The following is a 16084-nucleotide window of genomic DNA, read 5'->3' on the forward strand; positions in this document are numbered from 1 at the left end:
GCCACTAATGCTGAAGGAGCAGAATAATGCAGCAGCAGCCCTAGTAGACAGATTCCTGAGGGTCGGGGCAGCACCTTCGCCAGAATCGAAGATGCAGTGGATGACTGAGAAAGCAGCTGACATGAGTGCTGCTGCTGTCACCACCGTATCACCGGACTTGACGCTGTGAGCTGCAAGGAGTTCCACCGCACCCACAGGTGGAGGCAGAGCTGTACAAGCATTGCTGGGACCAGTGTGTGGCAAAGAAGGGACCAGCGCAGCAACCCACTCAGTCTCTCCGCTTCGGCGCACCCATGGAGAGGACGCCCACCAAACCAGTGCGCAGCTTCCTGCCTGGGTCAAAGGAGAACAGCACAACAAGAGCGGGCTATGCCGAGAAGCCAATGTGCCAAAGACATGGCCCAAAGAGAGGACTGTGGGCACCTGCTTTCGAGGAGCAGGCACCCCTCAGCACTGGTGCTGGCCAGAACAGTGGGCAGGCCAAGACTCCGAGCACCCCAGAGATACCATACCCTGATACAATACCCTGAACACACAAATGTGATGCAGGAACCATTTACACATTTAGTAGAATATACACCCCTTTGCAGCAATGCCATCAATGATGCTTCTAATCTATTCTAAATCAACTTCATCCAGCAGACATTTAGGTTTCTATTTTTCATCTTCTAAAAACAAACCAGCAGTTTGCTAAGCTGACATAAGAAAATAGACAAAAAAAACAATACGGCAAGCATTTTTTAATTACTTTAGATTAAAAATACAGCAAAAGTATTGAAAATTTGACTTTACAGTCTCCATGCATTTTTCTATTTAGTATTCAAAAGCTGTATCCTTTAAGTCGCAATTGTAGCCTATTACTACTAAACTAGTAAAGATGCACACATCATATGTGTGGATGCACTTCAAAGAAAAATGGAATTGGCCATAAGAGTTTAGTATACCATAAGTTTGATGAATCATCTCAAAAGTAAGTAAACATGACATCTGTGAAGCTCTGGATGGAAGGGGCTGACTCCTTTCTTCTGCAACAGTTCCAGCACACAGACTGGAGCGTATATACAGCCCAAGCCACCACAGACTCTCATACCAACATCGACATCTATACCAACTCTGTCCTGGACTATATCAACAGCTGTGTGGACAGAGTGACAACTCACAAAATAATAAAGACCTTCCCTAATCAGAAGCCCTGGATAAACAGAGAGGTTCGCCTTCTGCTCAAAGCAAGAGATGCTGCCTGGCTTACACCTCAGCCAGAGCCACCCTCAGAAGAGGTATCACAAAGACTAAACAATGCTACAAACAGCGGATGTGAGGAGAACTCCTCTGACCCCTGGCTTATGTGGCAAGGCATACATTCAATTACTCACTTTAAAACACCCAGCACTGTGCCCCCTACCAACTGTGCCTCACTCGCCAATGAGTTCAATCACTTCTACCCTCGCTTTGACAGGGGAAATAAGGTGGTCTTCTCCAAAACAGATTTACCAGCAAGGTGAATGCACGAAAGGCAGCTGGCCCTGATGGATTACCTGGTTGTGTGGCAAGAGCCTGCGCTAAGCAGCTGGCTGGGGCCTTTACGGACGTTTTCAATCTGTTGCTGGCACAGGCAGTTGTCCCAACTAGCTTCAAGACCGCCACCATTGTGCCATTGCCAAAGCATTCGACTGCTTCAGCTCTGAATGACTTCTGCTCTGTCGCACTTACCTCCATCATCTCCAAGTGCTTTGAAAGACTAGTTCTTTCTCATTTGAAGTCGTGTCTGCCTGTTACACTGGACCCACACCAGTTTGGCTCCCGCCGCAACAGGTCAACGGAGGACGCCATCTCTACGGCACTCCACACTGTACTGAACCACCTGGACTGTCAAAACACATTTGTCAGAATGCTGTTTATTGACTTCAGTTCAGCATTTAACACAGTGATCTTCTCCATGCTGATCTTAAAGCTTAGCCAGCTTGGTATCAGCACATCTTGTGTCTGACAAACTCTTCTCCTCCCCCATCATCCTGAACATCCTGGCGTGCCACAAGGCTGTGTGCTCAGCCCTCTTCTGGTGTGATGACAACAACCTGGTGCTCAACTCGCAGAAAACCAGGTCAGAGTGGACTTCAGGAGGGGTAGGAGCCAGGCACACTCCCCCATCTACATCAGCTGAGCTGAGGTAGAACGCGTGTCTGGCTTCAAGTTCCTTGGTATCCACATCTCAGATGATCTCACCTGGTCCCTAAACTCATGGTCAAAAAGGCACAGCAGCGTCTTTACTTCCTACGGAGCCTCAAGAAAGCTCACCTGTGTCCCAGGTTACTGGTGACCTTTTACTGCTGTACAATAGAAAGCATACTCACAAACAGCATCTCGGTGTGGTACAGCATCTGCTCCGCATCTGACCGCAAAGCACTCCAGCGGGTGGTGAAAACTGCCCAACGCATTACAGGTGCCCAGTTACCCTCCACTGAGAACATTTTCCATAAGCTCTGCCTGTGCAGGGCGAGGAACATCATCAAGGATGTTTCACATGATAACCATGGACTTTTTACCCTCCTCCCATCTGTCAGGCGTTGCAAAAGCTTCTGCTCCTGCACCACACCAGCAGGCTCAGGAAGAGCTTCATCCCTGAGGCTGTGACCCTGCTGAACTCCACACCGCCACTTTAACTGCAACTTTGCACCCACTGCACAGTTATTGTACTTTATATCCTAGTATTATTGTCAAGTCAAGTCAAGTCAAGCGCCTTTTACAACAGATGTTGTCACAAAGCAGCTTTACAAAGAATCCGGGTCCAAGCCCCCAGTGAGCAAGCCTTGGCGACAGTGGCAAGGAAAAACTCCCTCAAAAGGAGGAAGAAACCTTGAGAGGAACCAGACTCAAAAGGGGAACCCATCCTCCTCTGGTCGACACCGGATAAGAGGACAGACACAAAACAGTATAAGCGGATACAGTTTAACACCACTGTGCAGTGCACTGGCCGCATCTCAGGTCAGACCCTCTTAGGACAGGCAGCCGCTCAGCTCAGGGAAAGAGAGGGGGAGGGGGAAGGGGGAGGGGGAAGGGGGAGGGGGAAGGGGGGGGGAGGGGTACATAGTTAGAAAACAGGGGGACATAGTTAGAAAAACAAATTAACCAAAAGCTCGACTAAACAGGTAAGTTTTTAGCCTAGACTTAAAGATGGAGGCTTACTGCACTATTCATATTTGCACAGTCTATTACTGCACTATTTATATTTGTGCCAACAGTTAATGTGAAAGTATACTCTGCTTATCTTTTACATATCGCTGTTGTCAGAAGAAAAACCTTGTATCTCCATTTTTGACGTTTTTTCAGTTTTTGAAAATAATTTGAAAATACCTGTTGCCCTTTACATTGTATGCAAATTTTATGATGAATGGACTAAAAGAAATGACCTAAAATTACTTGGAAAAAAGTCTGGTTATACTGACCTACGTTAAAAGTAAAGTATGTTTTTTCCTTTACCTGTAAAGTTATCATTTTAAAGATACAAGATTTTCTTCTGACAAGAACGATATGTTGCTCTCACAGTACATACTACCTTCATTGTACACACTCCACTCACTCTGTCTATATGTGTACTACAACCCCATTTCCAAAAAAGTTGGGATGCTCAGCAACATGTAAAATAAAAATGAAATTCAATGATGTGAAAATCATTTAAAGCCTATATTTCTTTGAAAATAGTATAAAGACAACATATCAAATGTTGAGACAGAAATTATATTGTTTTTTGAAAAATATATGCTCACTTTAAATTTAATGCCAAAAACATGTTCCAAAAAAGTTGGGATGGGGGCATGTTTACCACTGCGTTTCATCACCTCTTCTTTTAACAGCACTCTGTAAGTATTTGCGAACTGAGGAGACCAACTGCTGTAGTTTTGAAAGTGAAATGTTTTCCCATTTTTGCTTAACATAGGATTTCAGTCACCCATGCCATGTGCACTAATGCTCCCCTATACCATAATAAATACTGACATTTGAACTGTTCACTGATAACAAGCTGAGTGGTCTTTGGCCCGGAGGACAAAGTGTCCATGATTTCCAAAAAGAATTTCAAATGTTGATTGTCAGACCACAGGACACTTTTCCACTTCCCCTCTTCCCCTCAGACCATTTTAAATGAGCTCAGGCCCAGAGAAGGTGGCAGCATTCCTGGATGCTGTTTATATATGCTTTCTTCTTTGCGTTTAAGAGTTTTAATTAGCATTTGTGGATGCAGCGCCAAACTGTATTTCCGAGCCTAGGCAGTGATCTCCACTACAGAATCATGTCCGTTTTTAATGCAGTGCCGTCTGAAAGCCCAAAGATCATGGCCAGCAAATACTTGTTTTTGGCCTTGTCCCTTACATACACAGATTTCTCCAGATTCTCTGAATCTTTTAATGTTATTTTGTACCGTAGATGATGAAAAGTAAAAGTTATTTTATGTTGATAAACGTTCATTCTTGAATTGCTGCACTTTTTGTTAATGCAGTCTTTCATAAAGTGGTACATCACTCCTCATCTTTACTTCTGAAAAACTCTCTGGGATGTTCATTTTATACCCAAACACGTTATTGACCTGTTGCCAACTAACCACCAGGTGTTTTTTTTTTTAAGCATCACACAATTTTAGCAGCCTTTTGTTGCCCCCGTCCCAACTTTTTTGGAATGTGGTGTTGGCATCAAATTCAAAATAACATTCTTCAAAGAACAATACAATTTGTCAATTTCAACATTTGATATGTTGTCTTTGAAGCATTTTCAATGAAATATAGGGTTTAAATGATTTGCACATCATTGCATTTTGTTTTTATCAAATTTTTTTCACAGCGTTCCAACGTTTTTGGAAATGGGGTTGTATATTTATACTTGCATATCTATATTTTTTTTTTACCACTATACCATCCATCAGCACTTCATATGTAAATAATACTGTATTTGCACTTCTGGTTAGATGCTAACTGCACTTCATTGGCTCTGTACCTGTACTCTGCACAACGACAAAGTTGAATGACATTACATGACATGACAATAAGCAGAGCATAAATTAAGCGCAAGCAACAGAATCTTACTTCTGGTCGACTACAACACGTCATCAGCAAAGACATGTAGACAGTTATTGCTAATGTACGGAAAATGTTAAATATAAATCAATTAAACAGTTTAGAATGTATAATAAACTTCCCAAACTTTCCAACTCTCTTTGAGCTTTTTCTTATTTTCTGTACTTTTCTCCTTTTCTTTTTCAAGTATTCATACTCTTTGACTGTTTGCCAAGGGTTTTTGCAGTCTGGACACCAAACTTCTAGAGTTTGCCTGGTCCTCACTCTACTTTTTTCTCTGTTTACGGCCGTGTCTGGAGATCCCATACGGAGCCCTATTGTTTATAGTAGGGATCAGCTGTTAGCACGAGGCAACGTGGCGGTGCTGGCAAATGAGAGACATGATATCCCCCACGAGCTGAGGAGGAAGAGACCGGGGGGAAGGAGAAAAAGAGGACCTTCAGTTCAGAAGACAAGGGTTGAGAGCTGGGTAGAGGGAACTGAGAGGAAAAATCAGGGAGGGAAAAGCCAGCTACAAGAAGACAATGGAGGAACAGCTGCATAAAAACAACATCAGTTGGGTCTGGAAAAGCCTTAAAACAATCTCCAGCCGGAAGAAAACAGACCCCCAGGCTGTAGAGGACCAAAAGTGGGTGAACAATCTCAATCTGTTTTTCAATAGATTTGAACACTCACCTCCCTCCACTCTCACCTCACAGCCAACCCCCATTGATTTCCTTGCTGTCAGCCCAACCACCTAGCCGGAAACTCCAGCACCCCTACTCCGAGAAAGAAGCTCAGGAAGATCAAAGCGAGGAAAGCTGCATGTCTGGATGGCATCAGTGCCAGGCTCCTCAAGTCCTGCGCAGATCAGCTGCATGGAATAGTTGAACATATGTTCAACATGAGCCTGAAGCTCAGGAGGGTACCAGTGCCAAAGACACAGCACCCAAAAGGATCTCAGCAGTTACAGGCTGATGTCACTGACGTCGCACCTGATGAAGACGATGAAGAGGCTGGACCTTGCCCATCTCCGCCCTCTGGTGAGCTCGGCTATGAACCCATTTCAGTTTGCCTATCAACCTGGCATTGGAGTGGATGAAGTGGTCATCTGCCTCCTCCTTTCTCAACAGGAGAAGCCTGGGAGCACCGTGAGAATTATGCTCTTTGACTTCTCCAGTGCCTTTAACATCATACAGCCTGGGCTTCTGAGGAACAAGCTGGAGAACAATGGGGTGGATCACCACCTATCAAATCAGATAATGGACTACCTCGCCAACAAACCACAGTATGTGAGGGCATGGGACTGTGGACTGTGGACATGGTGGTCAGTAGCACATGGGCCCCTGCAGGGAACAGTCCTGGCACTGTTCCTTTTCACCCTGTACACCGCAGACTTCACGCATAGCTCACCAAACTGCCATCCACAGAAGTTCTCTGATGACTCAGCAATCATCGGGCTCATTACAGATGAGGACAACAGAGTACAGAGAACTGACCCAGGAATTTGTGGACTAGTGTTTGAGGATCCATCCTGATCACTGAGAGAGTGTACTCTTATAAGTACCTGGTTTTTCACCTGAACAATAGACTGGACTCAGTTAACATTAGGGCACTTTATAGGAGGCCAGAGCAGGCTCTACCTGCTTAGGAGACTGAGGTTGTTAGGAGTGCAGGAGCACTGCTGAGGATCTTTTTCAAAACCATGGTGGCATCAGCCATCCTCTACGGAGTGGTCTGCGGGGCAGCAGTATCTCAACTGTGGACAGGAAGAGACTTGACAGACTCATTCAGAGGGCCAGCTCTGTCCTAGGAAGCCCCCTAGACCCAGTGCAGATAGAGACAGGAGGATGTTAGCCAGACTAGCATTCATGCTCCCACCCCATGCATGAGACTCTGGCAGCACAGGGCAGCTCCTTTAGTGACAGGCTGCTTCAACCCAAGTATGTTTAGGAGCACTATCGCAGGTCCTTCCTTCCTGCTGCTGTTAGACTGTACAACCAGCACTGCTTCCAGTAGAACCCTCCCCCCCACTGCCCATAAGACCTCACACATCTACAGCACAAACTGTGAATTCATCACCATTTGCTGTTTAAAATATAATTGATACTCCATGTGCAATGCATGTAAAATCTCTATAGTGTCAAGACTGTTTTTGCTTTTCTATTTACAATGTTTATACTGTTAACTTATCAATATTCCCATGTATAATATAATCAATACTTCATGTACAATACTCCATGTGCAATATTACATGTGCAGGGTAAAATTTCCTTAAAGTGTAAATATTTTTTGCTTGTTTATAATTGTATATATTGTAAACTTTTGTGAATAGAGTTTGTGAATAGAGTTTATATGTTTTATCTCGTATCCTTTATCTTTAGTATTACACAGGGTGATTCAAAAAGATTCATCCGATTTCAAAGCGCCACATTTTTACAACTGTGAGACGCCTAGGAACCAATCACATTCTAATTAAAAGAGGGGGGGTCATAGCATTTCTGTTGCCAGAAGATGGCCCCTTTCAGTCTGTGAGGTGATGGCGACCCCTGAGCAGAAAGCGTTTTGCGTTCTCCACTTCAATAAGAGTGAATCCATCATAACTGTGCAACATGATTTTCATCGGCAGTGAACCTCCAACAGCTCAGTGCATTTGTCGTTGTTTCCACAACACTGGACGATCTCCGAAATCACACTGAAAGAGCTATGAGTACAGTGACACCCAACATGCTCAATCAAGTATGGGATGAATTTGACTGTCGCGTTGATGTCCGTACAGCTGGAGGAGGTTATATTAAGCACTTGTAAATTTACATAAACTTTATGCTCACTTAAAACATTTACAATTTACTGCATTGTTCTGTAATGGTTTAAAAATTGAACCGCTCTGTAAATACTCTCTACAAACTGTAACCTTGTTAAACAATTAACAAGGTTAATTACTTTGTTAATTCTCTTCTTGTTACTTTAATTCCCTGAGTGCTTTGCTATCCCTTTGTTGCTGTAGCACTGTGAACTTCCCTGTTGTGGGGCTAATAAAGGATCGTTATCTTACAAATACTCAGAGCTTAAAGAGATTGTTGTTTCATTGTCATTTCTCAAACTTGTCATGAGGCAGAAGTGAATCAACTGACAAGGCAGTGCCTTTACCAACTCCAGAGGGATGCCACATAATTATACAATGATAAAATTAGTGTGGATCCATACAAACTCCCAAACAAAGAATGGATTATAATCTGGAAACGCTAACATTACCACCTTCTTCAATCACAGACTTTTTCCCTAGCTGGTGAATCGGTAAGGAAGAATTTTTAAGTCACTGAAAGCCTGTGTAAACTTTACCAATGGATATTCCACCCAGCTTCACGCAGATTTAACTCTGTTAACTTACTGATTATCTCAGTTTAAACTATCTTTGATTTAACTTACTGGTGTTTTCACAGCCACTTGTAAAATTCACTCGGTTTTTGACACTTTTCCCTCAGTTATTGGCATATTTCACTCAGCCACTGGCACATTCCAATGCAAGAAGGCTTTCAGCAAATGCTGCTTTCATGGCTTGTTAGCTAACTATATTACTGTACTGTACTTTACAAAACCCACTATAAATGATGTAACATGTGGATTAATAAATTCAATCTGAAGGGTCAATCAACCTAATTTCTCTATGAGAAACTGACAAATGCTACAGTCAAAGCATAACTTAATTTACGACATACCTTTTTGCTGGTAAAACAGCATGTTTTGAAAGGTAAAATGCTAGATGTTGATCGGTAGTGGTAGTACCAATGCATGCATCACTATGCCAAGATTGGTTTCTTATTTGCCAGCTATTTCATTTTTCCCATTCCATCTTGAATGGTGCAGTAGTTACATTCCGGCGCCTAAGAGGTGTTTGTGAAGAGTAAGTTAGGTGACACCCAATGTGATAAACCCACTAAATGGTGTTGAAATTTTTATTCTATTAAATCTATAGCATTAGAGCTATAAAATGAGCTTGAATATGATGCTTCCTTTGTGTGGTTTAACTAGACCTGAGTCCGAAGAGATGAATGAATCTTCCTTTCTGATCTTCTTTCCTCAATTATGCCCTGATATTTGGTCTGGTAGTTATGTACATATTAGTTAGCTCTGCAGGCATATTTAGGGAATCCATGGGCTACAGATCAGACAACATTACAGAAAAGCAGATAGGAAAGGAAGATTAATTCAACTATTCTGAACCAGCCTAGACCGACTAACCCTACCACAGGGCAGTGGGGGATCACACAAGACACTGCATCATGACATCACATTCCCAAGACCTGTACTTACATATTTCAGATGATTCATTAAACATGTTATGCCTCTATGGTATACCAGCCTCTTACTGCACATTTGTACCAAACATTTTTCTTATTGTTGAATAATGTAGTGTTCTGATAATTGCTTAGGCATCTGTGCTCTTTTATTTTAAATGGCTACATGGAAAGTGTGAAAAAGAAGACACTTCCAAATACTGAATAGAGAATTGAGTACCAATGTAACAAACCAAACAATATTCGGTCCCGGTGGCTGTGTACCTGTGGCTTTTAGTACTTAGTACCTCATAATAAATTCAGTACTTTGCAGTTCATAATAAATCTGTTAATGATAGTATTACTATATTAGTTTGTTTATAAGTTATGTTAGCATTTCATGCAATCTAAATATATACATCTCATACATGTACACAAAGATGGATTTCAAGGATATTTTTGTCTGAAAACAAACACAGCAAGAGACAGACATAATAAATGTTTGTGGTACCCTTCCTCTAGTCATGAAATCTGGCCACATGTGGTCACTGGACATGCAAGGAAATGCCAAGTGTAAACACCTATACGTCTTCACTGTCCACTTATGATCAGATCACTTGAGAATGATAATAGCAAAGGTGAACAAGGTCTAAAAATTTCTAATAATATGAATGGAAATACAGAATATCATGAAAAAGTATTTGCCCTCATAAAAATGTAACATAAGGCAAGGAGAACATGAAACACAAAAGGTTTTGAAGATCATTACATTTATTGAAGGAAAAACATTCTGTAACACCTCCATCACCCTTGTGAAAGAGAAAAAGATGGGGGGTTTAAGGCCTGTTTAAGGTCCTGCCACTGCAACTCAAGGTGGACTTATGCTTTAGATCGTTGTTTTGCTGTATAACCCAACTGTGCTTGAGCTTCAAATCACAGCCTAGTCTCCTGCATAATTTTGCTGAACAGAATGGTTCATCAATTATGTAAAGGTCACCCAGGCCCTGAAGCAGAAAAGAATCTTCACATCTGAGGCATTCCTTTTGGCTAGCAGTGGTTTTCTCCTGGCAACTCTTCCGATTCTCTAATGGTGGAATCATAAATGCTGACCTTATCTGAGGAAAGTAAGGTCTGCAGTTTCTGGGAAGTTTGTCTGGATTCTTTTGTGACTTCCTGGATGAGCTGTCGCTGTGCTCTTGGAGGAATTTTAGCTGGCCACTTCTGGGAAGATTCACCACTGTTCCAAGTTTTCTCCATTATAGATAATAGCTCTTCCTGTGGTTTGAGTCCCAGAGCCTAATAAATGGCTTTGGTAACCTTTATAATTTATAATTATATATAAATAATTTATAATTTTTTTTCTCATTTCTTCCGGAATTTCTTTTTGTGGCACAGTGTGCTGCTTGTACTTGTAAGCCCACGTGTGTCTAGTTTGATCACAATTATCAACTAAATTTGGTTAATTAGTTGACTGAGTGACTAAGGGAACATTTACTTTTGCACACAGGGCCAACTGGTGTTACATAATTTGTATTACATTTTGTTTGAAGATTTCAAACAGTGAAGTGCGACATGCAAAATAGAAGAAATTAAGAGGGGGCAAATACTTTTTATATAATTGGGATTTTTATTTTTAATATTTAAATGTTTTTTTTTTCTTTCTCTGAAAGGTTAGATTATCACCTTTAAAGTATAAGATTAAGCTGAAAAACTGATTTGTATCTTTTCCATGGTTGCTAATAATTCTGGACAGGAATTTTGGTGTAGTACAATCAGTTTACAAGGCATAAAGAGTGCCAGTAATTCCAGAGGGGACTTACCCTTCCATAGAGGGTGTGCAGTAGGGAGTGACCCGTCCTGTCGGCCACACAGCAGCACCTGTGAGCCTGGCCTCCTTTCCCATACTTCAAACTCTGGCCTCCAAAGGCACGCTGGTAGATCTTTCCATCCTCTGTACGGCTGAAGGGCATACCGAAGTTCTCCAGCTAATAGTATATATTGATGAGGAAGGAAAAAAAAAGCAAAATAGACAGCCTAGAAATTAGCCCAGACCATAGTGCTAGGTATTATGAAACACTAAATCATATCTGCCAACTGGAGCTTATTAGACATGGTGAGGGGAAACAAATTGACATCTGCAAACAATTTTCAACTCAGTAATTAAGGTGGCCTTGGATGATTAAGTTTACTTTATTAGTCCCGGCTCAGGGTACCGGCAAACATACAGTCACAAGGCAGGTTCCCCAACCTCCAGCCCATGACTGCCTCTATACAGGTTGCCAAAGGTAGTGTTAAGAGTCTTGCACAAGGACTATTATTGGTATAGTGTAGCGTGCTTGCCCAGGCAGGGGATTGTACCCCAGTCTACAGCATAGAAGGCAGAGGTGTTACCCACTACACTACACCAACCACCATGATGAAACGAAAGTTACTAATACTGACAAAGGATTACAAATCCCAGCTACAAAAGGAATTAAAATCCGATTTAGGTAGGATAAGTTAACAATTAATGCTACTGTAAAATCACTTAAATTTGCCATGTGCATAATGTGGCATTCAGAACTTATTTTTTGTTTTTTTGCACTACTTTTTAAATGGTTATTTTATACTGTATTTAATGTTTAATAATCAAATGTGACTGATCTGATGATTTGGCAGTTAATTACGAATGCTGTAGTAAAAATGTATTTTTTTATTTGGATAGTGTTTAATACTTTGAAGCAATCTTTTGCTTTTTGGGACTACTCATGAAACAACTGATTAAATTGTGAGTGCTGCATGGTTTCATATTGCTCTAGGTTTTGAATGTGCTGTTACTGTTAATGGCCTTTTTAAACCTAAGGCTAAGGGCTACACACAATTTAGTTTTTCACTCTCAAAATGACCATTTGCATATTAGTTTTATAGTAGTAACTGTAAAAGTGACTGAATAATATGTCTTAAAGTTAATAAACTAATAAAAACCCTGTGTGTTAAACTGGAAGCAACACTTTGGGCAGTGGTCATGAGTTGCAAGTGAAAAAATTGGATTTTGTACATGCTTGCTGGTGAAAAGCGGAAAAAAATAGGCTTGAACTGTAATAACACTGTTCATGGTTTCTTATTATTATTATTAATAATAATAATAATAATAATAATAATTGCATTAAAACAAATAAAAACTTTCTAATGTATTCTGTATTGAACGGGACGCCAATGAAGTGCTGCCAACAAGGGGTAACTAAGCTATAATTTATTTACATCCTTTTTAGGTAAGCTAGTAAACAAAGCATTACAGTAATCCAAGCGAGTCAATTTCTAAGCATCATGTTGTGCGAGATATGGCTAGACTCTGGCAATGTTTCTAAAGAATGCTGTTTTAGTTTGAGCTTGAAGATTAAAAATGAGGTCAGAGTCAAGGATAACACCCAGTTCTCGCGCTGCAGATTTAACGCCAAACTTCCTAGTTTGCACGCAATCTCGGCTCTGTGTGCAGTAGATCTAGTTAAAAGAATTTCGGTTTTATCTTTGTTAATTTTTAAGAAATTGTTGTTCGTCCAATTTTCAATTGAGATGTTCCAATTCTACACTTGATAAACAAGTAGTTGATCAAAAGTTTATTTCATCAGATGCAACAGAGAAGTATAGCTGCACACTGTCAGTATAGCTATGGAAGTTGACTCCATCTTCACTAATACTGTCAGCATATTAATGAGATATAATGAGAGCCCAAGAATAGATCCCTGTGGAATGTCATGCTTTCCCAATACAAATTAACCAAGAGTAACAAAGTACTGTCCATCAGTCACATGTTTAAAACCACTTAAGTACTTTCCCAGAAAGTCCAACCCAATTTTTAAGTCTGGCTAACAGTATGAAGTGATCAGTATCAAATGCAGAAGTAAGGTCCAAGTGGATAAGGACTAATATTTTATTCTTGTCAGTATTGCATCTGAGGTCACTAACTACTTTTCTGCACTGTGGCCTGACCCAATGCTTAACTGAAATTTTTCATACATATTGTTATGTAGGAGGAAATTATTTAGTTGATTGTGCACCACATCCTCTATGATTTCAGCCAGAAAGGGCAGATTGAAAATGGCCTGTAGTTGCTCAGGATGGCAGGGTGGGCAGCAGCAGTTTTAAGTGAGCTTGGAAACCCTGATTCTAAGGAACTGTTTGCGCTATTTGAAATAGTGCTATGAAAGGAAACAAAAGCATGGTTAAAAAAGAAGGTTGCAACTGGATTCAAAGTGCACGTAGTGGACTTTAACTGAGAAACAACAGAACCAAGTTCAGCTTCATTAATTTGACTACAATTTAGTGTTATGCAGTCAGCAGGCTATTAGATCCAATACACTACTACTTGTGAAGTGAATAGTTGATCTAATCGCAATTATCTCCCAAAAGGGGAACTGGACCTGAAGCAAAAACTCTTGCCACAGGTTTTGATAGTTCATGAAATCATTACAGCAGACATGAATGACCATGTTGCAAACACCAGAATACTTAGCCAGAAGTCTAGGAATGACATTAACCTTAATGCCTGAGAAGGACTGAGTGACAGCTGAGACTACTTTAACATTATGGACAACAGAATCTCCTCTCATCAAAGAAGACAGCGGATATCTATGAGCCAGCTGTCTAATAGAGTCAAGTGGTGAAGAGTGACGTGTGTACACCCAGCATGTTGGCAGCAGTGAAGATTGGCCTGAAGGCCATGCCTTGGTGTCCAGCAGCGAAGCCGAAGTGGAGAGCGGCAATTCACAGCCAGCTGACATGAACACAACAACTGTGTGATAGCCAGAGGAAACGGAGAAGCAGCAGAAGAGGGCCATCTTTGGTCTTGCACCCAGTCATGGCCAGGGGTCCTTTGATTATGATGAGGCAAGCTTCATTGGCTGTTGCTAACATGGAGCCCAGCAGTTCTTCTTTCTGCTTAAATTTGGTGGAGTAGGGTGATACTGCCCTAGAGCTCAACAATCTTCTGGTAGAGCCAGGCACAGCTGCTGCAACTGGACGAGGACGTAGACTGAGGCATGTTAAGTATGCCCTAAATACTCCAAAATTAAAACAAATGGACAAGCTGGGCTAAGGAGCTGGCCTAGTAAGCATTTCTGTTTACACTCTGGTCTGACTATTTTAAACTATATGACCAAAAGTATGTGCCTACACCTTCAAATTAGCGGGTTTGGATATATCAGCCACACCCACTGGTAACAGGTGCATTAAATCGAGTGCACAGCCATGTAGTCTGGGGGGCACTGATGACTCACTCACCTGTTCAGTTGTGTTTCCGGTTGAGAGTACATAGTGCGCATCTGTTGCTACCTCTTCTCTCCGGCTTCTGTTTTTGCTGTGTTTTCATTTCATTTTTGGCTTCTCTGCTCTCTGGATTTGCATCATTCTCTGGTTTCAATTTCTGTCGATTAATCTGAGGTGCTGGGCAGTTTTCACTTTCCTGTACTCAAATTGTTGGGTTGGGGTTGCTGGTCTGGCTAACGTGCTTTGGTGGTGTTAGCGGTAGTGTATGCTGTGGTTGCTTGCTGGATAAGTCATCATGCCTTGCCTTGGTTTACAACTGACTGGCTGCTCTTGGATGATTGCATACTCAGCAACTGAACTAAAAAGTTTTAACACTCATGCTCGTCGTCATGTCAGAGTCTTGGGTTTACACGCCGACCTAGGTATATTCACCGGTCCTGGCACTTCCATATTTCTCACCATGCCTCGTGTGCACACATTCCGGTTATTTGGTCACAGAGGCAGATCATTAAGGATCATATACAGACATGTGGAATCACTCCCGATCATCTTCGCCCTCTTGCGCAATCTAGCACTTACTCCTTCATTGGAACATTCCCTGCAAAAATAGGTCTTTTGAACTCTCGTTCTATAACCAACAAGGTATCACTTATAAATGACTTGATCACTGAGAAAAGCCTGCACATGCTCCTTCTTACTGAAACGTGGCAACAAGCAGGGGAATTCCTGAACTTAAATCTATTAGTGCCCTCACGCTTTACTTATCTTAAGCCGCGTCTTACAGGTAAAGGAGGTGGCCTGGCTACTGTATTCCACACCAATTTGAATGTCAAACAGTTGGACTTTCATGATCTTACTTCTTTTGGTGTTTAGCTATGAAGGTTCTCTCATCTGTGCCACTGCTGTTGTTAATATACAGCCCTCCTAAATCTCCTGCTAATATCTTTCTATCTGAGCTGAATGAATTACTCACATTAGCTTCATCTATGTCACCTGCTATAATGCTGCTGGGTGACCAAACCGTGCCTTATTTTTGAATGTTTTGGACTGATTCAGCACGATTTCCCCAACACATATTCATGGTGACACACTTGACTTGCTCTGTACCCATGGTTTAAATGATGTTTCAGTTTCTGGTTCTGTTGTTGGTTTCTCTGACCATAAGCCCACTGAGTATGGGCTTGGTTTAGCCCCCCTAAATCCTACAAGAAATCTACTGTTTCATTTCGTAATCTTACCTCTATTCCCACTAATACCTTCTCTTAACTTCTCCAGACCTCCGCTCTTTCTGATCTTACTCAGCTGTCCTCTCCTGAAGAATCTGTCACATACTACAATAGCACTATCTCTGAAATACTCAATACTCTTGCCCCTCTCAAGACTAGATGTGTTCCTGCTACCCGTACTTCACCATGGTTCACTCCAGAACTTGGAATCATGGAAGTTAAAGTTAGGTGTTCAGAGCACCTGTAACTGAAAAAAACTGGTCTTCCAGTTCATTTCACACTTCTTACTGAGCAG

The 16084-nt window shown here is 41.6% G+C and overlaps 1 protein-coding gene across 1 annotated transcript in view; it reads right to left on the reverse strand.

Annotated features, from left to right (window-relative positions):
- The window catches only part of sdha (succinate dehydrogenase complex, subunit A, flavoprotein (Fp)), a 69746-nt gene that overhangs the window by 35209 nt on the left and 18453 nt on the right, over positions 1 to 16084 (reverse strand). Inside the window, exon 5 of the mRNA XM_036567059.1 lies at positions 11140 to 11304. Coding sequence (XP_036422952.1) covers positions 11140 to 11304 — 165 coding nt within the window. The remainder of the gene's footprint in view (positions 1 to 11139; positions 11305 to 16084) is intronic.

This window comes from Colossoma macropomum, unplaced genomic scaffold (assembly GCF_904425465.1).
Source record: "Colossoma macropomum unplaced genomic scaffold, Colossoma_macropomum, whole genome shotgun sequence".
In the NCBI taxonomy this organism is placed as follows: Eukaryota; Metazoa; Chordata; class Actinopteri; order Characiformes; family Serrasalmidae; genus Colossoma; species Colossoma macropomum.